This window comes from Acomys russatus, chromosome 4 (assembly GCF_903995435.1).
Source record: "Acomys russatus chromosome 4, mAcoRus1.1, whole genome shotgun sequence".
Taxonomy (NCBI): domain Eukaryota; kingdom Metazoa; phylum Chordata; class Mammalia; order Rodentia; family Muridae; genus Acomys; species Acomys russatus.
Window position 1 is genome coordinate 81,737,863 of NC_067140.1, and position 27,438 is coordinate 81,765,300.

The 27,438-nt window shown below is 45.1% G+C and overlaps 1 protein-coding gene across 1 annotated transcript in view; it reads right to left on the minus strand.

The window, feature by feature from the left end:
- Ralgapa2 (Ral GTPase activating protein catalytic subunit alpha 2) overlaps nt 1–27,438 on the minus strand; it is a 282,989-nt gene that overhangs the window by 188,233 nt on the left and 67,318 nt on the right. The window contains exons 4-10 of the mRNA XM_051144780.1: nt 26,915–26,972; nt 17,689–17,732; nt 15,232–15,409; nt 13,486–13,601; nt 12,105–12,243; nt 9,972–10,171; nt 5,861–6,088 (exon numbers count right to left, since the gene is read on the minus strand). Coding sequence (XP_051000737.1) covers nt 5,861–6,088; nt 9,972–10,171; nt 12,105–12,243; nt 13,486–13,601; nt 15,232–15,409; nt 17,689–17,732; nt 26,915–26,972 — 963 coding nt within the window. The remainder of the gene's footprint in view (nt 1–5,860; nt 6,089–9,971; nt 10,172–12,104; nt 12,244–13,485; nt 13,602–15,231; nt 15,410–17,688; nt 17,733–26,914; nt 26,973–27,438) is intronic.

Consider the following 27,438-nt stretch of genomic DNA (forward strand, 5'->3'; position numbering starts at 1 on the left):
AAGTATGATATATATAAATATATATACACACACATTCATTTTATAATGTGGAATTCAAATATACAACAAAGTCCTATGAACTAAGAAGGATTAAAGGGGATGAACATGAACTTAGGTTGAAACTGAAATAGATTTTAAATTAGAGATACATGAGCTCTCTAGCCATTAAACAATTACAGGTGAGTGTAACACCTAACACACACACACACACACACACACACACACACACACACACACACACACACACATACAAGTTCTGGAGGAAAAGGGACCAAAACAAAAAACAGACAAAACCACAGCACAAATAGAATATATAAGGTAAAACTGCTAATTTATAGCTAAGAAAAGCAGTGTCTGTGTTACATGGAAGTAGAATAAAGCTGCAATCAAAAGGCAGAAGTTATAACACTGTATTTAAGAAAAGACTGGTTTGGTTTTGGTTTTGGTTTTGAAATCATCTGCAATTTATGAGAGGAAATTCAAAGCATATGTATATGGGACGTAGACAGTAAAAAGGTAGAAGAACATGTACCATGAAAACTCTTACCAGAAGACAACATATTAAGACTACACAAAACAGACTTTGAAAACACTATATTTATAACACTAGAAGCTGCTGTCTCTTTGTATCAGATGGAGGCCATCACAGAAGATCAGTGGACTGTGGGACTCAACCCAGCGGGTACAGCTTGAACACAGCCCCACCCCTGAGGCTCAGGGAGCACCAAGGACTGTAAGAGCCAGACGACCAGGAAGTCTGCTTGGAGACTGTATCTTCTAGAAACATCAGTAAGCATGGGAACGTGGAAAGGGGGAATCTCACGGAGCCCCACACCTAGATAAAGAACTACAAGTAAGTAATGGCTGCGGGAGGCAGAGCTGCCCCCTCTCCCAGGGTACATCCACTTGAAAAGGAGATGGGAGGAACAGAAGGGACATGGCGGGATTAGAAAGAAGATAAATATGAGATGGGCTGGAGAGAGAGAAAGAGGAAACAAGGAAATGATGTGATTATATTCTAACTTTAAAAATAAAAATTTTAAAACCCAGAAGCTTCTTAATGATAAACTATTCAATTCATAGGAAGGCACAGTAAACATACTGATGCTACAGAAGGGAAAATCTAACTAAATAGTCTAGCCTCGTGGCGTCTAGTTGATCTTAAACACCAGTACGTCTGGTGGCCTCAAGCGGAGCAGTTCCCTGCAGGTCTCCCACCAGCTGTGCTACAGAGGACACCTCTGGCTGAAGTCACCTAGAGGATTAAATTCTTTCTCCCATGAAAAGCTTCGTTTTGCTATCTTACTCAGGGAAAGTTGCCCTTTTAGCTATCTTTCCACATTCTCCACAGACAGTTGCCTTTGGCTACCCTGTGATGAAAGGTGCCTTCTTTACACTTTTGTAAATGCAGAGTTAGCTATTTCTGGGGAAAGAACTTAAAGTGGCATGGGACATAAAGCTAACTAATCATCAACTTTTCTTTAGATTTGCAGAATGAACCCAGAACCTCTGATGACTTATGGATCCCAACAGTCTGTGCATCAGAAAAGCAAACTGCCCGGAATTCAGAAATGCTGCTATTCTTGCCAATTTCAAAGGCCTCCCCACCCACTCCCTCTACCCAAAATCAATCCCTATGAAGCAGCCTTGTGATTGGACCCCTCACAGGATGACTTCTTCTTCTTCTAAAGACACCTAAGAGTCTTCATCTTCCAACTTTCCAGCTTGTTGTCAATAAAGCTCTGCCTTTCCTATCTATCACCTTCTCTCTCTCTCACATGTGTGGTTTCACCAGGTAGGAATATGAAACTTGACTTTCTGCAGTGTCTTAGTCAGGGCTTTCTATTGCTGTGATAAGCACCATGACCAAAAGCAAGTAGGAGAGGAAAGGGCTTATTTGGCTCACGCGTCCCCATCTCTGTCCCCAGGGACTCCAACAGGAAGGAACCTAGAGCCTGATCCACATGGCTTGCTCAGCTTCCTTTTTTACAGAAATCAGGACCACCAGCCCAGGGATGGCTCCACCCACAAGCGGCTGGGCTCTCCCCCACTAACCACTAATTAAGCAAATTCCCTACAGGTTTGCGTAAGGCCCAATCTTTTTTTTTTTTTTTTTTTTTTTTATTAATTTATTCTTGTTACATCTCAATGTTTATCCCATCCCTTGTATCCTCCCATTCCTCCCCCCCCCCCATTTTCCCATTATTCCCCTCCCCTATGACTGTTCCTGAGGGGATTACGTCCCCCTATATATTCTCATAGGGTATCAAGTCTCTTCTTGGCTACTTGCTGTCCTTCCTCTGAGTGCCATCAGGTCTCCCCCTCCAGGGGACATGGTCAAATGTGAGGCACCAGAGTATGTGAGAAAGTCGTATCACACTCTCCACTCAACTGTGGAGAATATTCTGACCATTGGCTAGATCTGGGAAGGGGTTTAAAGTTTACCTCCTGTATTGTCCTTGGCTGGTGCCTTAGTTTGAGCGGGACCCCTGGGCCCAAATCTGCCTATCATATTGTTCTACTTGTAGATTTCTAGGGACCCTCTGGATCCTTTTTATTTTGCTGTTCTCCCATGCGTCTCTCATTTAGAGTCCCAATAGGATGCCTTCCCCTCTGTCCCAGTTTCCTGGTAAGTGAAGGCTTTCGTGGGACATGCCCCTTGGGCTAGTATGCAGATATAAGTGAGTATATACCATTTGATTCTTTCTGCTTCTGGGTAAGGCCCAATCTTAATATGGCATTCCCTCAATTGAAACTCCTTCCTCTAGTTTGTGTCTCGTTGACATAAAACTACGCAGCACATACAGCCATGCTGCCACTGATACTTACGCAGAAGCACTGCAAATACTCAGACTTAAAAAAAAAAAAAAAAAAAAAGAGCCTCTATAGCCACAGCAGGGGATTCTCGTTAGACAGACCGCAGACAGAAACAGAACAGCGCTGGGAGAGAAACTCAGGGAGTGCTAGGCCTGCACATTAGACCCTCCTGTTTACCCAGTTTTTGTCTCTGACACTCTGAGGTAGGTGCAGGATCGTCTCTTCAGCCGATTTAGTCTTATCGTCCCCCTGCCCCCATTCTGCTGTTATGACAACACACTGAGGCTCTCTTCTCTGCTTTAATAAACATCTCTATTGTTACTATTTTTCATTTCAAACTTGTCTCTCCTGTTCTAGTATCTGGCAGGTGTTGCAGTTTCCTGCTTACTGCAAACATGTTTGTCTGTTTCCCAGTGTTAAATGTGCCCACCCCAAAGCGCCATTCAGCTTTAGAACCGAAGCCAGAAGTCCTGATAAAGTCTTCCTGGCTCTGACTTGTATGGCAAAAAAGGTTCAGAGGCTGGAGAGATGGCTCAGAGGTGAAGAGCACTGACTGCTCTTCCAGAGGTCGTGAGTACAGTTCCCAGCGACTATGTGGGGGCTCACAGCCATCTATAATGTGATATAAGGCCTTCTTCCAGCATGCAGGCATATATACAAGCACAACACTGTATGCTTACTAAATAAATAATTCTTTAAAAAAATTTGTAAGTCCAAGAAAGAACTAAGATTACTATATCCAGCCAACCTCTGACCACATGTACAAGCCAAATAAATAAATAAATAAATAAATATCCACATTCACTATTTTCAAAGAAAGCAGGAAGGAAAGTCAGTTCTGGAATACCTTCTCGAAGCTACTTAATGACAAAATAAGATAAAAACAGGCGCCATCTCCAGCCCAGCAAGTAGTCAGGCTTCCGGACCAAGGCGAAAGAGCTGCTAACGACCAAACTAAGATTAAACAACCCTATACATTATGATTCCTAATCAATTTCTGATAGTGATACATTTAGTCAGTCAGTTTTGTTTTCTGAGACAAGGTCTCGTGTATAGCCCAGGGCAATCTCAAACTAGCTGTGTAGCTGAGGCTTGCTTTAAACTCCTGATCCTCCTGCCTCTAATTCCCAAATACTAGGATTACAGGCATATAACCATAACTCAATGGTACGTTTATCTTTCAGAAGACTTTTTTCTTTTTTTTTTTTAAGACAGGATTTCTCTGTGTAGCCTTAGCTATTGTGGACTCGATTTGTAGACCAGGCTGGCCTCAAACTCACAGAGATCCACCTGCCTCTGCCTCCCTGAGTGATAGGATCACAGGCATACACCACTGAGCTTGACTTAGAAGATAAATTTATAATGTAATAAAGTTGGCTGTGCACAGATGCCAGCCAGCACTGACGCTCAGGAATGTCGCCCTGCTGCAAACCCGGGTACCACTACTACAGCCTGCGTCTGAGCTCCCCTTCTCTCTCCCTGCAGCCTGCGTCTGAGCTCCCTTTCTCTCTCCCTGCAGCCTGCGTCTGAGCTCCCTTTCTCTCTCCCTGCAGCCTGCGTCTGAGCTCCCCTTCTCTCTCCCTGCAGCCTGCGTCTGAGCTCCCTTTCTCTCTCCCTACAGCGGCGTCTGAGCTCCCCTTCTCTCTCCCTGCAGCCTGCGTCTGAGCTCCCTTTCTCTCTCCCTGCAGCGGCATCTGAGCTCCCTTTCTCTCTCCCTGCAGCGGCATCTGAGCTCACCTCCTCTCCCTGCAGCCTGCGTCTGAGCTCCCCTTCTCTCTCCCTGCAGCCTGCGTCTGAGCTCCCCTTCTCTCTCCCTGCAGCCTGCGTCTGAGCTCCCCTTCTCTCTCCCTGCAGCCTGCGTCTGAGCTCCCCTTCTCTCTCCCCTGCAGCCTGCGTCTGAGCTCCCCTTCTCTCTCCCTGCAGCCTGCGTCTGAGCTCCCCTTCTCTCTCCCTGCAGCCTGCGTCTGAGCTCCCCTTCTCTCTCCCTGCAGCCTGCGTCTGAGCTCCCCTTCTCTCTCCCTGCAGCCTGCATCTGAGCTCCCTTTCTCTCTCCCTACAGCGGCGTCTGAGCTCCCCTTCTCTCTCCCTGCAGCCTGCGTCTGAGCTCCCTTTCTCTCTCCCTACAGCGGCATCTGAGCTCCCTTTCTCTCTCCCTGCAGCGGCATCTGAGCTCACCTCCTCTCCCTGCTCTCTCCTGCTTCAGCTCTTCCTAGCAGCTGTGTCTGAGGTCCGGTACTCCGGGGTCCTCGACACAGAGCATTTCTCTCCTTTACTTCCTTTCCATCTGTGTCTTCACTCCTGCACCACAAACACTTCTGTCACATATTCGTGCCACACCACACTCCAGGGGGAGAACAACTTTCTGAAAGTGCTGTGGGCCGTGGGCACTGAAGCCCTGGGAATACTCGGCTCACCTCACCTGCCCCCCACCTCCGAGCTGACTGTGATATAGGAGCTGGAAAGTATTTGCTGAATTTTTTGTTATATAGATTTAAAAAAAAAGCAACCTTTTTGTGGGTCATAAAAACTTGTGACAAACCAAAAGTGAGACTGGAAAGGTCATTGCTTAATTCTGTAGTTTAAGCCAAATCATGACTACTCTTGCTAACCTCGTCATAAGTCAGACAATGATGCTACAGTTTGGATCTGGAATGTTCCCGTCCTCCCACAGGCCCATATGTGATTTGGGCCTTGCTTGGCACTACTGGAAAGTGGCATAAACTTTAAGATACACGGCTTAGTGGGATATTAGAGGTCATGGCAGAGTGTGCCCTCAAAGAAGACTGTTGGACTCTAACCTCTTGCTCTTTCTTTCTCACACCCAACCATGAGGTAAAGAGGCCTCCTGTTTCCTGTTCCTGCCTTAATATACTGCCTTGCCACAGGCCCTAAGCAACAAAACCACGTGACCCTGGACTAGGCCCTCTGAGACTGAGACTCCTGTATTTAAGCTGATGCCCCCAGGCATGTGTGAGACCAATGGGAAGCTGACTGACAAGAACAAAGATGACTTCAACTTCATGAATGCGTAATCCACACTGACCTGTCGAAATACTTCATTCACAAAATTCACATAACCCCGAGTCGACAGGAGGATCCGCTGCACCATCTCATACACCGTCCGATACTCCTCTTCCACGCTGCAGAGGCTGCAGTTGCTGAGTCTTCGGTCAGACAAGGTACTACTGTTGGAATGGCTTTTGTCCTGCTCTGTGGGCCCAGCGCCATCCAGCTCCGGCGCCTTTTCTTGTATTGCACCAGCACCAACAGTCTGGAAAATGTCATCACACATCTCAGCCACGTGAACCCTCACTCACCAGCACCCAGCAAAGCGTGAGTCTTGTCTTGCTCGTTGCTTTTGGGTTTTTCGAGTGTTGCAGTACTAGGAAAGGGACCCACAATGCCACATATAAGAGCATGTGCCCTGCCATGGATCCACAAGGAACCCACAAGCCACATGTAAGAGCATGTGCCCTGCCACAGATCCACAAGGAACCCACAACCCACATGTAAGAGCATGTGCCCTGCCACGGATCCACAAGGAACCCACAACCCACATGTAAGAGCATGTGCCCTGCCACGGATCCACAAGGAACCCACAACCCACATGTAAGAGCATGTGCCCTGCCACGGATCCACAAGGAACCCACAACCCACATGTAAGAGCATGTGCCCTGCCACGGATCCACAAGGAACCCACAACCCACATGTAAGAGCATGTGCCCTGCCACGGATCCACAAGGAACCCACAACCCACATGTAAGAGCATGTGCCCTGCCACGGATCCACACCCTCACACCCAGGTCCTGCCTTGCTTCCACGTACTCTAACTACCACCAACAGGGTAGAACCCCAACTGCATGAGGTATAGAAAGTTGAACATCAGCAACTGCCTCAAACGTGGACCCCTGAACCTCTACTTAGCAATTTTCTAATTAAGCAATAATCCTTCTGCAGCTCAGTGACTTTTTTAACAGGAAAACTACTAAGCTATTTCAGGGAAGAGGACTGTGAAACCTTGTCAGCTAAAAAGCTTAGTTTGCACTTGTGAAATCACAATAAGTCAATGTGTAAAAGCAACGTGTGCCACCATCACTCCAGGGCTCTGTACTCACGCATTTACTCTCCTATCACCGACATGTGAAAACTTGGGAGACTGCGTATAACAAAAAAGGATCACCAGGCCCGGACGCAAAGGCTAACATCTAACATTTTCTATCTCTTAAAACATCGTTCTTGGAGTCCCCAGTGTCCATATAAGAAACCCATTGCTAGTGAGACTGCATAGATGAGCTCCACATAAGCCAGCCCCTTCTCTCCAATTAGCAGTAACAGGCACCTGGATAGAGTCATCCCAGATCCTCCAGACCAAACATCCATCAGCTGAGGTCACCACCCAGGGGCCCATGAAATACACTAGAACTATCAAGCTAAATCCTGTCCTACTTAGTAAAATCAAAAAATAAAGGTTAGAAGGTTTCTGCTTTAAGACACTAAGTTTTGCGGTGGTTAATATTACAGCAAAGAAATAACTAAAATAGCATGAAAAATTATGTAGCATCAGGTCATTTAAACATTAGCTCCAGACCTAAGAGGATGGCTCAGTGGGTAAAGCACCTGCTGACAATCACAAAGGACTGGCTGCAGAGGGAGGGCTGTCTTTCATGCACTAGAGTCAAGCTAGAATTCAAGGCTGCGGTCAGTGTGAGTCCGTCCTGACGGTCAATGCAGAGATGACTTTTAGTCCTCTGACACACAAAGAAGCCTTAGCAGTGAAAGAGACATACCTACCAAGACCAGGCCAGCACGAGCACAGCTCAGAAAACCACACCCTGCCATCTACTCCCTGCCTCAGTCTCTCTGCCTCCAGGCACCCTCTCAACTGCACAGCTCGTACTGAGATGCTCATTCTCGCTCGGGGTCAGTCTAAATATGGACTCCCACTACCCACAAAGCAGCCCTCAAGGGGATTGTCTCGGCTCTTCTGCTGGGGATGCCTGAGTGGGATGGCGCTCAGTTCCTCTATCTTGATCTGTCAACATGGTCAGCGCATCCTATCACTGCCTCTGCAAAGTTCAAGAACAACAGAGAATACCACACAAGGAGCCAACAGACACATGTGAAAAATTCTGCAGAGTCATCAGCTTGTGTGCGTCGCTGTTCTGCCCATTCATCCCACGAGCCTATGGATCATTGGGAAAACTGCCGTGGAATCAGCAACAGTGAAATGTTATTAATATAACTAAAGAGCTATACAAATAAATATGCTGAGATGCCTTGCTGTCTCAACTTTTTTCCATCCCTGATGGACAAACCAAATCAACAAGACTAAGTGGCCACAGAGTAGAAACCTCTAAAAGCATGAGCCGAAAATAAGTGTTTTAAGTTGACTATTTCAGGTATTCTTGCCACAGTAGCAAAGAGCTGGCTGACACGGGACTGAACAAGAAAACCTGTTAGGCCTGAGTCTACCTAGTGCTAGGGCAGCTGGGTCTAGAAGGTGCATTGTTAACTGTTTTCTCTCCTGTCAAAAGTACTAGTTCTAGACCAAGAAAAGGATATGACTGCACTTAGAGAACAGAAAACCAAAAACACATCATGTACAGCAAAAGTATTTGTAGCAAAAATGTGAATTCTATTGTGAAACAAAACTTTAAAATATTTTAACATGTTTTTATAAAACTAGTGTATTGTTTGAAAAGAGTTTTAATCACCTTGATAAGGACAGTAACTTTTTTTGTTGTTTTGTTTGGTGGTTGTGTTGGTTTGTTTTTGAGACAGGGCCTCTCTACATAGCCTAGTTGTCCTGGAGCTCACTCTGTGGGGCAGGCTGGTCTCACGCTCATCACTGACCTCCACCCCTGGAGGACTAGGATTAAAGGTGTGAATACCACACCCTGCTCACTCGTTTTAGATGTATGAAAGATTATCATATTTCAAATTTGAAATAAAAACTTTGAGGAGGTAGATGTGGTAGGACACACCTATACTCCCAGCATCCCAGCACTCGGGAGGCAGAGGCAGGGGGTCGCTGTGAGTTCGAGGCCAGCCTGGTCTACAAAGTGAGTCCAGGACAGCCAAGGCTACACAGAGAAACCCTGTCTCAAAAACAAACAAACAAACAACAACAACAACAAAAAACAAAAAACAAGAACTTTGAGGAGATAATTGTTACCATTTTTATTTCATCTTGTAGCTTTCAAAATACACAATGAAGGGGTTTGTTTTGTTTTGAGCTATCTTTCAGCAAGCCCTTTGTTGTTTTTATTTTATTTCTATCCCCAGAGATTCTTTTGAAAACAAGTTTGCTCTCTGGGTCTCCAGTAAGTACTCTACAGTGCGCTGGTGGCCTCTGAACTGCTTGGTGCTCCTCGTTCCCCGGAGCACTAATGACTTGAAGTGCAGCAACTATGACCTGCCTCCCCCAGCTTATGTGCTTTCCTAGCTTGGAGCAATGTCCTATTTCTGGAACCTCCTTGACATCAACAAACCTTCAATAAGTGCACTACACTTGCTGGCCCTGTTCTTGGGGACAAGAAACAACAATAATCAACCCCCATGAAGCCATGACCCCTCAGCGACGAGACTGACCTCGAAGCTCTGGAAACAGCAGTGCTCTACCACGCACACACACTGAAGGACCTCCTGCCTAGCAAGTCTTTTCTGAACACCTCAGACAAAGGCAGACTTCATTCTAGGAAGAGCATCATAAAGCAGCAACCGCCCCCTTCCTGAGCTGCAGATCTAAGCCTGAGATGCCAGAGAGTGCATGACTGCATGAGCCCTCTACAAGCCACATCTACGTAACACGAAGGCCTTCCAGCTTGGGTGACTGGTAAACGAAGAACAAGACCCTGTGACTGTGCTCAGAAGACATCACTTAAACAAAGGTGAGAGAAGGGAGGCAGAGCACCCACAAGAGCTACATTTTCAGAGTTTTCCTTGCCCCAGAGACTGCCTTCCTGTGACAATTCCAACCCTGCATAGCAAGAGCTTCTGACCACAGCTTCCTCTGAAACCTCAGGCCTGCAGACAGGTGAGCCAGGAAACCAAACCCTAAAAAAAAGAACCTCGGATCTAACAACCAGTTACTTTGCTAATGTGCTAGTGTTTATATACAAGAAGAGGAGGGTTTGAAATGATGGCCGGCATACCTGGATGATTTTAGGCAATACATCAACTCCATTTTTAGTGTTTTGTGTTGCAGTTAGATACTTCTTTTCCAAAAAGAAAGTTACAATCCATTTAATGAAAACAACACGAGCTGCCATGTATGGAATTTTTGTACTGTAAATTGTTTCATTATCACGAGTTACAGTAATATATACTGGCTTTGGTCTCAAATGGGGGATTTCTGATAGAAAGAAATAGAATACACAATTAACATTATAATCCCTATGAACAGTTCCAAATAATAAACATATATTTGGTTGTTTGAATAGCAACTAAAAGTGACAACCTATAAATGTTTAAAAATAGCATATTCTAGCAGGCTTGATTCTGATTTTGCCTTACAATATAAATAAAAGGGGTGGCTATTCTAACCTATATATCACAATAGTATACAGCCACACTAATTGGTCTTGTTAATAATTCTGAAGATTAGTTTAAACTAATAGTGAATATATCTTCATTTCTAGTATACCTAATTTAATATTATTTTATGACTGGAAAAATATAAAACATACATGAACTTTACCAAAAAAATAAAAATAATCTAAAGCTGGAGATGGCAGTGCAGACTGTACCCTCTACACTCGGGAGGTCGAGACTTGTCATCTAAATGGACTCAGAAACTCATGTATATCTTTGAAATATCAGGCACTACCTTTTCAAAAGAACCAAGAGTCAGTCAGTCCTTCTTAAGTTTCATCAAATATAAATACGGAATGGCCGGATTTGAGATTTGCTCTAAGTCCTAGGCTGTACCTTAACTACTTCCTATGATCCTAGACTACCTTGGTGAGGGAAAGAAACAAAACAAAGCAAACAAGCACTGACAATAAATAACATTTTGTTGTTCTTTCTTTCTTTCTTTTTTTCAAGACAGGGTCTCTCTGTGTACCCTTGGCTGTCCTGGACTCACTTTGTAGACCAGTCTGGCCTCGAACTCACAGCAATTTGCCTGCCTCTGCCTCCCGAGTGCTGGGATTAAAGGCATGTGCCACCACCCCCTGGCAGGTGTTATTTCTTTTTTATTACAGAACCTCCTCATGTATCCAAAGCGGCTTCTAACTCACAATTCTCCTGCCTCAAGTTTCCACGCCCTAGGATTGCAGTTAAGGGCCACCATGACCAGTTTCAATACATAACTTTCAATTCAGCAACAATGTCAATGTATAGTGTTTTAACAGTGAACACATACAGCACAAAGTCGGAAACAAGTTTTGGGGGAAAAAAATCAGCTATTTCTACTTATTATTTTTAATGCACCAGGCTTCAGCTATTCTCCCTTCTCATGCGTCTGTGTCCATTTCCTTGTGTCTGCTTGTCTGTGAGTGTGTATGTCTGTGAGTGTGTGTGTGTGTGTGAGTGTGTGTGTGTGTGTGTCAAAGACAGCTAAATTTGTTGGGCATGTCCTGCAGGTAGAGTACAGCGACTTGTGATCTTTTCTCCTCCAAAGCTATTCTTGATTATCCATCTAACTAATTTTATCTGTTTTTATAGAGAGAAGATTTATAACCACTTTCACCACTTTAAGGGATGATTCCATCCTGGGAATCCTAATTTATGATAAAAGGAAACTTTAGGAGCTGAGGTAACTGCTCCTCTCTGCTTCCTTCGTTCTGGGGCCTCCTATGCAACCTCTCCCTCCATGAGCACCTGCCAGCACCCTGGGAGATAAAAGCCCCAATAGAAAGTGCATCCTCCTGGCAGCAGTGAGCGCTGGGCTGGCCTACCTAGCCACTGTGCCAGGTGTGGCATCACTGTAACTCATCACCCATAAGAGAAGACTGAGAAATGCAAAGCATGGCATTAAATGGTGGCAAATATACAAAAACAGCATGACACATTTAAAACAGCATGACACATTTAAAACAGCATGACACATTTAAAATCGTGTTTAGAAACTGTGGTTCTCTTTATTTCCATAATGTAAAACCTCTTAGTGAGTTCACATAATTCATAATTGAATCATTGGGTAACTTTAACTTCTCACAACAGCATTACCATTCATTATGAATATAAAGTGACTATTTTGCTTTAAAACAGTCACGGGGATTACTATGAAGGCTACGGTACAGCCTTCCTGCGATGACAACCTACAGGAATCAAAGAGTACTTACCAAGTACAGGTTTGTAGACGTTAGTTAACTTAGTAAATGATGGAAACAAATGAGGAAGATAATACTTTCGAAACAATGTAAAAAGAAATTTGAAACCGGTATCTTGATTCTCCTTATTCTTCCACTCCAAGCTCGCAGCCTTTAGATAATACGTGGAAAAGAACATTTGTACATTTACAGTTTAAATTAACATATACAAACATGGAACGGTATTAGATTAAAATTCCCATTGTAAATCTTTAAATGATAATATTGGTAATAATGTAATGAAACTGTATCTCAACAAGGCTCAAAAGAGGGTAAGAATTCCCGGTATTGTAACCCTGGCCGAGAACCCGTGACTGCGTGTCAGAGGCCCAGGGCACATCCTCCTGATTTTGCTGAAGGACACATGATCAAACTGCCTTCTCAATGCTCTTGCTTATTCCCATAGAGGAGCACACTTGTACCCCTCATCACAGAAGGTTCTTCTCGTGGTGCACGGTGGTCAGTACAGACTCACAACTGCTCAAAGTGCAGAAACTAAGTGACTGCAGAATGCTCAGCGCCCAAGAGCACACCTGTATTAGCCCTCTCCCTGTAGCTCAGGGAACAGCTTAGAGGATGGGGTAGAAAATTTTAAAGGTCAGGAAGGACAATGGCAAAACAGCTGTCTCCTAGACATGGCAGGGCTATCACAGCCGCTGTGGCTGCCTGTGTAAGGCCAAGCAAGTCAACCCTTTGAAATGGACAGAGGAGGAGCTTTTGGCAGGTGCCAGCTGCTGGGTGAAGGACATCAGTTTTCTTCGGCAGTGTGGCCCATGGTAGGCTAGCCATGGTCCAGTAGACGGCGCTACACCCATGCCCATCTGGGCAGCTCTACCTGTACTTGGTAGGTTATCTTAAAGAGGAGGAGCTGGGGGGCGGGAGGGGTCATACTCAGGATGCAGAGGCAGGCAAAGTGCCAGGCCAGCCAGAGCTGCACAGTGAGGCTCTGATTAAAAAAAAAAAAAAAAAAATGGAAAAATGATGGAAGAGGGGAGAGTCAGAAAGAGAAGTGAAAATGATCTAAATGTGCTGCATTTTGTGTATGAAATCACCAAAGGGTGTGTGTGTGTGTCTGTGTGTGTGTGTGTGTCTGTGTGTGTGTGTGCCTGTGTCTGTGTACGCACGCACGTGCATGCACATCTTAAGTAAAAATATCTTAAGGAATTTACACAAAAAGTACTCACACCAAGTCTTGCTGAAGTGGCCCAGCAACAACACATGCCCCTGCGTTTAATGAATCACTATACAAACTTGTCTCAGGGAAGGCAATACAGACACAGAAAGAAAAGAGGCAGTAACTCTCCTTCCTGGGAAAATAAGCCCGTGGGGGAAACAGCCATGATTTTCTTCTGACCTGAATAACCATATATTTCAACAGTATTTGAAGAAAAAAGCAGGTCTGGTCCTCAGCGGTCTTCTCCCCTGATATGGCTGGCAGGAGTGGGGTGATTTCTTCTGGGTATATTTTTGCTGAAAGGTAGAAAATAATGAAAGCATATTCACCAAAGTTAAATTTTAAGTAAGGATTTTTAGATGGTCTCTATTACAACACGCACTGAGACACTGGAACTTCCCTGACTGAAGCCCAGACCATTGTGTCCACTTAGGGCCAATGCAGCGGGCCACACGGCCTTCTCTCCCTCTGGGCCATTCTTTCAAAATCTTTCTCAATCAGCATAAATCCAATTTAATGAAGTGTTACACATAAGTTGACACTCACAGGACACAAACAGTGCAACAAGGCCACTACTATCCTTCTAGAAATGCTACATGGTAGAACACAGCTGGCAACGTAAGATGAGTGGCCTTGTAGAGGGACAATGGTGACATGAACAACACATTATGGTATGGCACGGCAGAAGTACATTTCATTAGCTGACAAAAACACTTGTTATCCACACATTTGAGGTAAAATACCTAAAATAATTCACATATTTGCTAACAACTGCCCCCTGGATCTCATTCCTGTTTCTGTCACTTTAGAAATTTTCTTATTATAATTTAAAAGAAAATAGGCTCTAGTTTTTTTTTTCTTCTGCTTTTTTGCTTGTTTGTTTGTTTGTTGTTTGTTTTTAAAAGAGAGTCTCCCATATAGCCCAGGCTGACCTCAAACTTATTAGATAATCAAGGCTGACCTTAAACTCTGGATACTCCTGCCTCCACCTCCACCTCTAAGAGCTGGGATCAGGGTTTTATGTCACCATTCACTGTACCCCAAGCTTTTTATTTACTCATTTATTATTTATTTTTATTTTTGGTGGTACTGTGGGTTGAGCTTATGGCTTGATTATGCCTTTAGGAATCCTCTGTGAACCACAAATAATAATCTCTCTTTAGGAACCCTCTGTGAACCACAAATAATAATTTCTCTTTAGGAATCCTCTGTGAACCACAAATAATAATCTTTCTTTAGGAACCCTCTGTGGACCACAAATAATAATCTCTCTTTAGGAATCCTCTGTGAACCACAATAATAATCTCTCTTTAGGAATCCTCTGTGAACCACAAATAATAATCTCTCTTTAGGAACCCTCTGTGGACCACAAATAATAATCTCTCTTTAGGAATCCTCTGTGAACCACAATAATAATCTCTCTTTAGGAATCCTCCGTGGACCACAAATAATCATCTCTCTTTAGGCTTCGTTAGAATTTCTATTCAAGGACATCAAAACCAAGGGAAGCCTCACGGTAGCTCAAGAGGAATTTCAGGGACCAGAGAGATGGCTCAGGAGTTAATCACACTCGCCTTGCTGCTCTTCCAGACGACCTACATTTGGTTTCCAACATCCATGCCAGATAGTTCACAGTCACCTGTAACCCCAGCTGGGAGATCTGGTGCCACCTTCTGGCTTCCTCAGACACCCATTCACATGAGGCACACACTTACACACACACACACACACACACTTTCTCTCTCTCTTACGCACATGCACGTGCGCGCGCACACACACATACACACACACTCTCACGCACATGCACGTGCGTGCACACACACACACACACTCGTATGCACACTCACGTGTGCCTAGACACACACACATACACACAAATAAAAATTAAAATAGAAAGACTCATTTTAGTATGTCACGCCTGCTTACCATCAACTACACCAGGGCTAGGGTTGATGAGTGTCTCCAGAGTGCAGGGCCCCCTGGATGACAACACTGCTGGGAACCCAGGCACCAGGCAAGCGAAAATCAGCACCTGCTCTTCTGCACAGTTTGTCTGAAGTGCTTGAAGCCACAAAAGAAACAGCCTGATTCCTTCACATCTTATCTAAAAACATAATTAAAAGCAACGGAAGTCAAACATTTAACACATATTTGTAGAAAATGCTTTGCAGTATAGCATCAGTCTTAAGAAAAAAGAAAGCATGGGGAGAGGGAGAGGGAGGGGGAGGGGGCATGCGGGGGGCAGGGGGCATGTGGGGGAGGGGGCATATGGGGGGAGGGGGTATGGGGGGGGCATAATGGTGGTATAACATGTATAATCCCAACACTTGGAAATCTGAGAAAGGAAAGCTCAAGTTTTGGGCCAGCCTGAGCTTCAAAGGAAGATGTTTACTACTTGCATTGTCCTTGGCTAGTGCTATAGTTTGAGCAGAACCCCTGAGCCCAGATCTGCCCATCATAATGTTCTTCTTATAGATTTCTAGGACCCTCTGGATCCTTCTATTTCCCCATTCTCCCATGCTTCTCTCACCTAAAGTACCAATAGGATGTCCTCCCCTCTGTTCCACTTTCCTGGTAAGTGAAGACTTTCATGAGACATGCCCCTTGGGCTAGTGTCCGAATATAAGTGAGTATATACCATTTGAGTCTTTCTGCTTCTGGGTTAACTCACTCATTATGATCCTTTCTAGTTCAATCCATTTGTCCACAAATTTCGGGAATTCCCTGTTTTTAATAGCTGAGTAGTATTCCATAGTGTAAATGTACCACAGTTTCTTTATCCATTCTTCTACTGAGGGACATTTAGGCTGTTTCTATGTTCTGGCTATTATGAATAAGGCTGCTATGAACATGGTTGAGCAAGTGTTCTTGTTGTGTGGTGGAGCATTTTCGGGGTATATTCCAAGGAGTGGAATTGCTGTGTTTTGAGGAAGCCCTGTTCCCAGTTTTCTATGATAGTGCCAGATTGATTTCCAAAGTGGTTGTACTAGTTTGCATTCCCACCAGCAATGAAGGAGTGTTCCTCTTCTCCACATCCTTGCCAGCATGTGGTGTCGCTTGAATTTTTGACCTTAGCCATTCTGATGGGTGTAACATTGAACCCCTACCCAGATCTAGCCAATGGACAGGACATTATCCTGTGGAGACTGACTTTCACACGAACTCTGGTGCCCCATATTTGACCACGTCCCCTGGATGAGGAGGCCCGGTGGCACTCAGAGGAAGGATAGCAGGCTACCAAAAAGAGACTTTATACCCTATGATCATATACAGGGGGAGGAGGTCCCCCTCAGTCACAGTCATAGGGGAAGGGAATAGGGTAAAAGTGGGAGGGAGGGAAGAATGGGAGGATAGAAGGGATGAGGTAACAATTGAGATGTAATATGAATGAATTAATAAAGAAAATACATGCAAAAAAATTGTCTCTGTTTAAAAAAAACAAGCAAGATTCTGGCCACTTCCAAAAACCAGAAGGAAATAAAAAGAAGGGAAAGGAAGGGAGGGAAGGAGAGAGATAAAAGAATCATTAAGGTGCACAGGCTCTTCCCTCAGTGACAAGCAAGGATGCAGCACAAAGGCTGAGAGCTCGGGCACTGAAGCAGGGGCCTGGGTTCAAATTCACCCTCTACTGCTTTCTAGCTGTGATGCATGGAGAGTCATCTGACTTCTCCATGTCTTAGTCGCCCATCTGTGAAATGGCAGGATGCGTCAGTTAATGCACACAAGGCTCATCACACAGTGGAAGACTCCCACCCAACTATCAACAGTACATCATTCTGTAAGGCAAATCTCGCCATCATCAATGCCCAGCTGTCCCTGGGAGCAATGGCAGAGATGCTGTCCTTCCACACTCACACTGGGAGAGAACAGAGCAGAACTCCAGTCATGTTAGCATAATGTTCTTTGGCACTAAGTCTCTGCAGACCTGGCTGAGAGCCGTGGGCGCTTCGCAGCTTCCTTGCCTCATGTCTACACTCGGCTCCTTCCCACACCTTCACCATGACCTGAATGGTGAGCAGCAGCCAATAGAAAATGTCCCGTTTGAACTCTACACTCACTTCCATCTCTACCCTATTTTTAGAATTCAAAAACATGCATCGCTTCTTTTCAGTGTTCCTAAATGATTGTAGCAATGTCAATAAAAGCAGATACATAAGGAAATGGAAATAAAAGGTGTGTTTTCAGACGCCAGTGAAACAAGCTGGAGGAGTTCCCAAGGCCTTTAGTCACAGCCACCGTAACTCAAGTTCCAGACGATACCATGCACACATGTGATGCACATACACATGTGCAAGCGAAACACTCATACACACACAATAAGATAAATGACTCTAAAAAGAATATAAAGAATTATTCTATTATACTTTTGTCAAAAAGGATTACCTTAATAGAATTTCCAGTGTGTAGAAGCTTCTTTAAAGTTGAGCCTGGAAGTTTAAAACAATTGATTAGAAAGAGAATGCAAATAAATATTTAAAGCACATAAGGTAATATTTACTCTATATTTATTTTATTCTACTTTTTATTTCTGTGTGTATATGTGATGTATGTGTGCATGCATGTGCGTGCGTCTGCACTGATAGTGGAGATACCCTCAGAGCCAGAAGAGGGCACTAGATGGACCCCTGCAAATGGAGTTACAGCCAATTGTAAGCCACCCAATATGTGGGTGCTTGAAACCAAACCTGGGTCCTCTGTAAGAGCAGCAAGTGTTCTTAATGTAAAATATATGTTTAAAGATCAGCTTCAGAAAGAAAAAAAGCATGCCTTTTTAAAAATATATAAGACTGACCTTCAAAGGCACACAACATCACAGGAGAAAAGTTGTTTGGGTTTTTTTCTCCCTTTGTTTTATTTTTGCTTTTTGAGACAGGGTTTCTCTGTACAGCCCTGGCTGTCCTGGAACTCACTCAGTAGATCAGACTGGCCTCAAGCTCAAAGATCTACCTGTCTCTTCCTCCCAAGTGCTAGGATTAAAAGTCTGTGCCACCACTGCCAGCTGAGAAAAGATATTTTTAAAGATAGCAGTACTTTTGATTATGAGACCCTTTAAATTATTTTTAGAGAGTGCAAATGGGGTTGGAGAGATGGCTCATCCATTAAGAGCACTGGCTATTCTCCCAGAGGTCCTGAGTTCAATTCCCAGCATCCACAAGGTGGCTCCCAATCATCTGTACTGTGATGTTATGCCCTCTTCTGGAATGCAGGTGTACATGCAGGCAGAGCACTATATACATAAAATAATTAATTAATTAATTTTTAAAAGCGTTCAAGTGACTGATTGCTCCTACTACAGAGACACTGTGCACCCGCTCCACTGCTGCTCCATTTACAGGAGGTAGGATATGGAGTCAGCCTAGCAGCCTAGCTGTCCATCAAGTGAAGAATGAATAATAAAAATCTGGTACATATATACATTGGAATCTTATTCAGTTTAAAGAAAAATAAATTTGCAGGTAAATGAGTAGAACTGGGGAAAAAATTAGACTGAGTGAGTCATCCAGGCCCAAAAAGACAAAAGTCTCATGAAATGAGAGGCCCCGGAGGGCCCCAAACAACACAAGTTTTTTACCTTCTTCTTGGTTGTCCACCAGAACTAGACGATAAGACCCTATTAGTGAAGAAACCACACACCTCAGGTGTAAGAGAAAGAGGAAACCGTGCTGAACTGAGCTGGGAATGGCCTCCTGGTTGTGTAGTTTTCACAGTGTCACCCACCTCCAGAGGGCGTGAGACAACACACACATGCACTGTCAGGCCTGACCTTTGTGAGTGTCGTGGGCTATGAACTAGAGTGGGCACACCTTGTCTGGCAGGTGAGCACTATGGTGTGGAAGGCTTGCAACTGGCTAAGATGGTTGATACTTTTTTTTCTTCCAGGACTCTGCATAGCTCCTTCCAGGACTGTGGCTTGCACTGGTGGTTGTATCTGTGGGGACAGGGAGCGTCTGCGGCCTCTGACAAACAACTCACAAGGAGGTATTTCGTACAGATACCCATATGCTAACAAAGGGCAGGGAGCCGCTCGCAGACGGAGAAGAAGGGCCCCGGGGAGAACACGCCATGAAAAAAAGCAGACGAGACAACATGGCAGCAAGCTAGCACAGTCCAAAGAGAGGGGTCCTGAATCACGTCTAGAATTAGAACTAAAGAAAGAAAGGCCATGACCTCGTCTCCGTGTTCCTGAGGATACAGAGGAGTCCCCAAGAAAAGCAAGGTTCAGATGACAAGGAGGTGAAAGAAAAGGCCACCCGTGGGGTTGCTGCTGAGCCAGGAGAACTGGCCCAGCTCCCAGTGCATGACCCAGCCATTCCTTTATGAACTGAGACAAATAAGGCCCTGGTTAGCTCATCCAGACCATGAGGCACTTGTAAGAGAGTCCTGGTGTCAGGTGTACCGGAGGCCCAGCCTTGAGGGGAGAGGGAAGTGGGAGGGACAGCAACTGCACAGAAAACAGGAAAGGTCCTCCACTCAAGCTCCTCAGAGGCAGGACCCGAGGGGCAAGAACTCAGGAACTGCTTGTTATGTTCACCCGCCCCACAGTGTGGAACACACCGGTAGGCCCACGCATAAACCCAGAGACAGTGTGGAACACACTGGCAGGCCCACGCATACACCCAGCGACAGTGTGGAACACACTGGCAGGCCCACGCATAAACCCAGAGACAGTGTGGAACACACCGGTAGGCCCACGCATACACTCAGCGACAGTGTGGAACACACCGGTAGGCCCACGCATAAACCCAGCGACAGTGTGGAACGCACTGGCAGGCCCACGCATACACCCAGCGACAGTGTGGAACACACTGGTAGGCCCACGCATACACTCAGCGACAGTGTGGAACACACTGGTAGGCCCACGCATAAACCCAGCGACAGTGTGTAACACACTGGCAGGCGAACGCATACACCCAGCGACAGTGTGGAACACACTGGTAGGCCCACGCATACACTCAGCGACAATGTGGAACACACTGGTAGGCCCACGCATAAACCCAGCGACAGTGTGTAACACACTGGCAGGCTCACACATACACCCAGCGACAGTGTGGAACACACTGGTAGGCCCACGCATACACTCAGCGACAGTGTGGAACGCACTGGTAGGCCCACGCATAAACCCAGCGACAGTGTGGAACGCACTGGTAGGCCCACGCATACACCCAGCGACAGTGTGGAACGCACCGGTAGGCCCACGCATACACCCAGCGACAGTGTGGAACACACCGGTAGGCCCACGCATACACTCAGCGACAGTGTGGAACGCACCGGCAGGCCCACGCATACACCCAGCAACAGTGTGGAACACACTGGCAGGCCCACGCATAAACCCAGAGACAGTGTGGAACACACCGGTAGGCCCACGCATACACTCAGCGACAGTGTGGAACGCACCGGCAGGCCCACGCATAAACCCAGCGACAGTGTGTAACACACTGGCAGGCCCACGCATACACCCAGCGACAGTGTGGAACACACCGGTAGGCCCACGCATACACTCAGCGACAGTGTGGAACACACCGGTAGGCCCACGCATAAACCCAGTGACAGTGTGGAACGCACCGGCAGGCCCATGCATAAACCCAGCAACAGTGCTGAAAAGTCAAAAATTATTTCTCATTTTACTTATGCACTTGGTTTTTATACTATAGGAGAGAAACAGGTCTGATAAGTTAGACTTAGTAATGACATATATATAAAACAACCAAATACTGCACAGCCATGCATTTTTCACTGAGTCCTATCCCTGCAAGATGAAAGATTGCTTATGTTTAACACTTGCTCTAAAACACTTCAAGTACAGCTTTTCAGCCATTAAACAAACAGGCATCACTGCACTGTAAACCAGGTAGAAACCTCTCTGTGGATGCTCATGAGCGGAAACATATTTCAAAGAAGGCACTCACGGAACCTAAGTCCTGTGTTGATGCCACATGGGCATACAAGGAAGTTGTACAGCCTGCTCTCACTTCAAACATCCCTGTTCTGCTGCCGTCACCTTTTTCACACCATTCTCTGGCAACTTTCATTTACTGTCAAACAGCTGCTTTAGCCACTGTAATTTACAAGCTTAAACCTGACTACAGGAAAAGCTTCAACACGTCTGCATTTTTTATCAGCCATGGAACTTTCCCAAGAGTCAGTCAGGGTTACCATCAGTTAGCAGAGCCTCTCTATAAACCCGGAGAATGAGCCCATGTTGACTTCATAATAAAAAACAGAGTTGAAATATGTTTCCCACTTCACTGGTTTACAGCAAAAAGCTAGTTTTAAATTGTGTGTGTGTGTGTGTGTGTGTGTGTGTGTGTGTGTGTTGTAAGTCAGAAATCAACTTGTCAGTTTTCTCTCTGTAAGTCTCAGGGGTTGAACTCAGATCATCTGGCTTGGTGGCAAACATCTTTACCATCTGATCTGTTGCACTGCCCCTCTGATAAAAAATAAATTAAAAGTAAAACCTAAGCTGGATAGGGTGGCACACATCTGTAATCCCAGCACTTGGGGAGGCAGAGGCAGGCAGTTCTCTGTGAGTTCAAGGTCAACCTGGTCTACAAAGCAAGTACAGGACAGCCAAGGCTCCACAGAAAATCCCTGTCTTGAAAAACCAAAAAAGTAAAACCTAAAACAAGGATGAAGTGCAAACTATTGCTTCCCTTTAAAAATTGTTTTAAGAAAAACAGAATGCCTCTGGTTGCTACTGACAAGTAAAATGACGGGACAAGAAGTAGACATAGCGTGGTGGCAGCTGTTGATAAACTGTGGCTACCTGGGTAGACTGAAGAGCTGAGAGTGGAGGCTGCTTTATTTCAGGGTTTTGTGTAGTGAATGCAGTTGTAACAGGAGACAATGTGCTGCACTGTTACAACATCAAGTTCTAGACCAGGATCTGTGCAGCACAGGCTTCCGTTGGCAAGGATGCCAGGCACTGACTGTCAAGAACGCAGGCGCACCTGGGAGACACAGCACTCAAGTCATGAGGCTGTGCTGGTCATGACGTACCACACTCCTCAGACACCTGGGGGTCACTTACAGTTTCAGTTTCTACTGTTAACTCAGTCAAGACCTCAAGTGACAAATAACTGCTTAACAAATTCAAGTTAACTAGAAAGGATGCCAGAGGCAAAAGACATGAATACGTATGATGACAAATTAACAACCTCGCACCAACAACCCTAAGATCCAAAAGGCTGTGAAAAGTGAACCCTTCCTCTGTGTGAGCCACATCGGACGGGGCTGCTTGGAGCTTGGTTACTCCATAGTCAGTTAAATATTCAGGTTTTAAATCCCAAAACCAATAGCTTACTTTGTTTGGCCGTTGCCTAGGCCCGTAGGAGTGTTACAAAGACATTCAGTCCTGCAGATGCTCTCAGTTATTTGTAACTGCACATCAATACACACAGTGACAATCTAAATTTCAAAATAAAGGGCTAGAGAGAGGCCTTAGCAGTTAAGAGTGCTTACTGCTCTTATGAAAATCGGTCTGATTGCCAGGCGTGGTGGTGCACGCCTTTCATCCCAGCACTCGGAGGCAGAGGCAGGTGGATCTCTGTGAGTTCAAGGCCAGCCTGTTCTACAAAGCGAGTCTAGGACAGCCAAGGCTACAGAGAAACCTTGTCTCGAAAAACCAAAAAAGAAAGAAAGAAAGAAAGAGAGAGAGAATCGGCCAGATCATAACAACCTCTAACTCCAGTTTCAGGAGATCTGACTCCTTCTTCTGGCATTCATGTGTGCGCACACGTGCACGCACACACACCTAAAAATAAAATAAATCTTTACAACTCAAAGAAAGTCTGACTCCAAAGTATATGTAGCCTAAAGATGAAGGACTCTAACACATGCCAGACAGTGACTACTAGATTTGATTAATCCTGCAAAAATATCTTTAAACCCTCTACTTGCCCTGAGCATTAGGCATATAAGCATCAGTGATAAGGAAGAATGACTTTATATGGAACTGATCGTATGCCAGCAACCCTACTCCTCCAGCACAGACAGCACTGCATGTCCCGTACGTAAGAGCGCAGTGACGCCCAGCTCAGGAAGCCCGAGGCTGCAGTCATCCTTGATTTGATGTCACCAAACTGGGTAAACAACAAACTGTGCCAGCAATTTTAACTCATTTCCTGACACTGGACAAAATTAAAGAATACTACTCAGTGCCTAGAGGATTTGTAAGGTTTCACAACACAATCAAAATTAATCTTCAGAGTGTCTAGCACGTTTTACTCACACTGAGATGAGCCCACTAATCTTCAGACAGTCTGAAGTGCTATCTGAAAACAAACAAACAAGCAAACAAATGTGGTCTTCCTACCAACATTATAAACCAAGTTAGACACGGCTGCTCCTGAACAGCCAAGCCCAGGCTCTCACTCACTTCTCATCCCGCACAATGGAGCTCAGATCCCCAGGGCGCCTCTTTAGCTTGCATTTGGCATTTTTTAAACATTTACCTATAAAAATATATAATTGCAAAGCTTCAGTTAAGCAGACATGCTAGAGCAAACTTGCTCAGATGCTTATCTGAAAGATTTAAAGATTAAGACACTCTCAATATAATGATACAGTCACAAGCTCCACGGGTGTATACAATATACATACTTTATCTTTCTTTAAATTTAAATTTTGTAACACAAAACTAGAATTCAGTTTCTCTAAGAGTTTACCTGTTTTCACAGAAACAATCCTAAATTAAATTTGGAGCTCTGAATTTTGGAATATCTACTGATCTCCATCTTTTTAGGTTCTGGACTTTGTACATGTTGCTCTCCCAACCAGGAGGCCCTGTCCACCTATCAAGGATCGGGTAGAAGGGGCTTCTCTTGAAGGGTCTCTCAACTCTTCTAGGAAGAGCTACTGGACCTTCCGTCTCTCTTCCCACTATATTCCCCTCACAGCAACAATCCCACTGCAATTACTTTTCTCATCTATCTACCTTAAGGGACAAGAGGCCCATGCAAAGCAAGAACGGCGACATACTCTTCATTGCTGACCCCAAAGGATTGTCTCTCTCTCTCAATAAATATTGGACTGCATGACTTATCAAATAAAGTAAAATTCTACTCCAAGGTTCATTCATTCCTCCAATGCAGCCATCCCATATGGATGAAACACTGTATCATGTGGCAGATTCTTACAGGTAAAAGGACCGAAGCAGGAACTCTTTAAAACACGTGCAGGATTCACAATGGATAGCCTAGAATCTTCTAGTTAGGCTGGGCATTTTATTTTATTTTTTTAAAGGGATTAGTCTGTTTAACTCTGAACCTGACATTTATTTTATTTTATTTTATTTATTTATTCATATTACATCTCAATGGTTATCCCATCCCTTGTATCCTCCTATTCCTCCCTCCCTCCCATTTTCCCCTTACTCCCCTCCCCTATGACTGTGACTGAGGGGGACCTCCTCCCCCTGTATATGACAGGACATTCTCCACAGTTGAGTGGAGAGTGGGGTATGACTTTCACACGTACTCTGGTGCCTCATATTTGACCACGTTCCCTGGATGGAGAGACCTGGTGGCACTCAGAGGAAGGATAGCAGGCTACCAAGAAGAGACTCGATACCCTATGAGGCTGGGCATTTTAAATTGCAACTGTGCTGTCAGATGTAAAGAGCTGGGCAGAAGGGATGGCACTGACGCTGTGCGAGTCCGGCATTTCAGATAGCCTCTGAACTCTGTGTAAGACAATGGATACCCTTTCTCAGTGGGGTTCCGTCTCTGCCTCATCTGGAGAACCCCAGAACCTCTAAGGAGCATCACATAGCCCTCAGGGAGATGACAAGGCCAGCCCTTTCCTGATGAGAACAATTCAGCAAGCTCCCACCCTATGCCAATGTGATGTCTTGACTTTCAATCATGGACCTTTAACTGTACCTGGAATTCCTCCTCCACCCACAGGATAATTAACTTCTGCTTTCCCCCTCTTATGATAGGGCCGTGTTGTTACATGTGAATCAAGTGTCGCTGGCACCCCTAGCCCCAGCTAATCAAACATACTCACCCTCAAAACCCCTCCTACTGCTCCCTGATTCACAAATCATTCCACTCCTTCACCATGACTGGCTGAGGCTCAAGGAGGGTTTCTCCTCCTCCCTTGAGGCCTCCACAAGCTTCTGGAGTGCCCGGAGCTTGGCTGCCCGTCAAACACGCTGCTGGCAGCCATGAGATCCCACAGTGCACCGGCACGGCATGGTCAGGAAGCTGCTGAAGCCCACCCGTGGCTGCCATGAGGTGTTCAGTCGGTTTTGGGCTTTCACCCACATCCCTGCCGTCAATACTGTGGATTAACCAGTCCAAAGAGCTGTAACACTGGGTTACCATCACAGGCTTTTGGAACACCAGAGTTTCACTGCCATCTGGTACCAGAAGTCTCGCTTTGCTTTTGGTTGTTGTTTTGTTTTATTTTGTTTTGAGACAAGGTTTATCTCTGTGTAGCTTTGCCTGTCCTGGACTTTGTAGACCAGGCTGGCCTCGAACTCACAGAGATCCGCCTGCCTCTGCCTCCATGCTTCCGAAATCTCATTTTAAAAGAGTGAACTGTAACATCTGGCGGATGTTCACCTTCCCGGTGAGACCGCAGCCTCGCCTAACAAATGGCCTCAACCTGAGCACTCTAAGGTTCCTGAGTAAAAGGGAACCTAGGATCCCATGGGTGGGTTCCTCTGTTCTCATCCGGACCGGCCAGCTGGAGAAATGTGCACATCTCTTTCCCACCTGAGGCTGGAAACACAGTACCTCCCCCAAAACAGCCCAGACTGCTACCAGATGCAGAACAACAGCCGTTGCTTTATTTCAAGTTCCCTCTGGCTGCCACATCTTAAAGTATTCAAACGAGGGAATTTTGAATCAATAATGCAGGCTTGAAGAACAATTTTCTGTGTAAAGAATAATGTACAATTATTTAAGAAAATACTCTAGACCAGTGCTTCTCAACCTGATGCCCACAGGAATACTTCTGTGTGCCTTGTTGAGAGAGCACCACGCTCAGGAGGTCGGCCTGGGGCCTGACCCTGTGCATCTTTACCACGCTCACAGGGAGCCCGTGGCCTACAACTCCAAGGGCACACTTAGAGTAAGAAAGAGATCTGCCCTTTTAAAATTTATTCATTAGAATTTAATACACCTATACAATCTCTTTTGATTATTTCCATTTCCCGCTCCCCGCTCCAACTCCTGTTGTCCCCTCCCTCCATAGCTCCCTTCAAACCTCATGTCCTCTGCTTTGCTTAACCTTTCCTCCATCCATCCTAGGATGTTAACAGCTCCATCTTGTGCAGGTCTTGTGTAAGCAACTGCAGCCACTGTGAGCTCAGGCTACAACAGCCTCCCCACGCTCTGCCGCGTGCAACCCTTCCACATCTGAGTCTTCGACGATCTCTCCTGAGGCTTTGGGGCAGGAGACACGATAGAGTGACCCTTTAGGGCTGAGCACTCCACAGTTACTTATCCTCTGCACTCTTGTGGTGATCTGATTTTAATTACCATGCCTTTTTTTTTTTTTTTTTTTTATAAGTCATCTTGATGGTGTTAGCTACATAAGGCATTGCTGAAATCTCAACTGGTAGAAATCCAGACCACTAATATATTGTTTGCTTTCATCTTACCTATGCTCTGGTAATGCCATCGAAAGAAAATTCGTTCAGGTAGAAACTGCAGTATTTTCTACAAAATAAAAAAAAAAAAGATAAAAAGAAACTAAACAACAAATGAAATACATTTTATGATAGGCCCATATTACTCACTCCCCCCCAAAACACAAATAAATAAATTTTAATTTAAGGCCTACAAGTAGGTCTTAAGATTGTAATTATAAAGCCAAGCATGGTGACACAGGACTTTAATCCCAGCACTTAGGGTGGCAGAGGCAGGTGGATCTCTGTGAGTTTGAGGCCAGCCTGGTCTACAGAGCAAGTCTAGGACAGCCAAGGCTACACAGAAAAAACTTTGTTTTAGAAAAAACCAGAAAGAAAATTAGTTCCAAGATAGCCAAGGCTCCATTACACAGAGAAACCCTGTCTCAGGGGGGCAAAAAAAGGAGAGAGAGATTGTACTTAGGAAAGCACAAACTTCTGAAGCACACGAGGACTAGCTAATTAAAGTGGCCCTCATTAGCAAAAGCTGGCTGCTG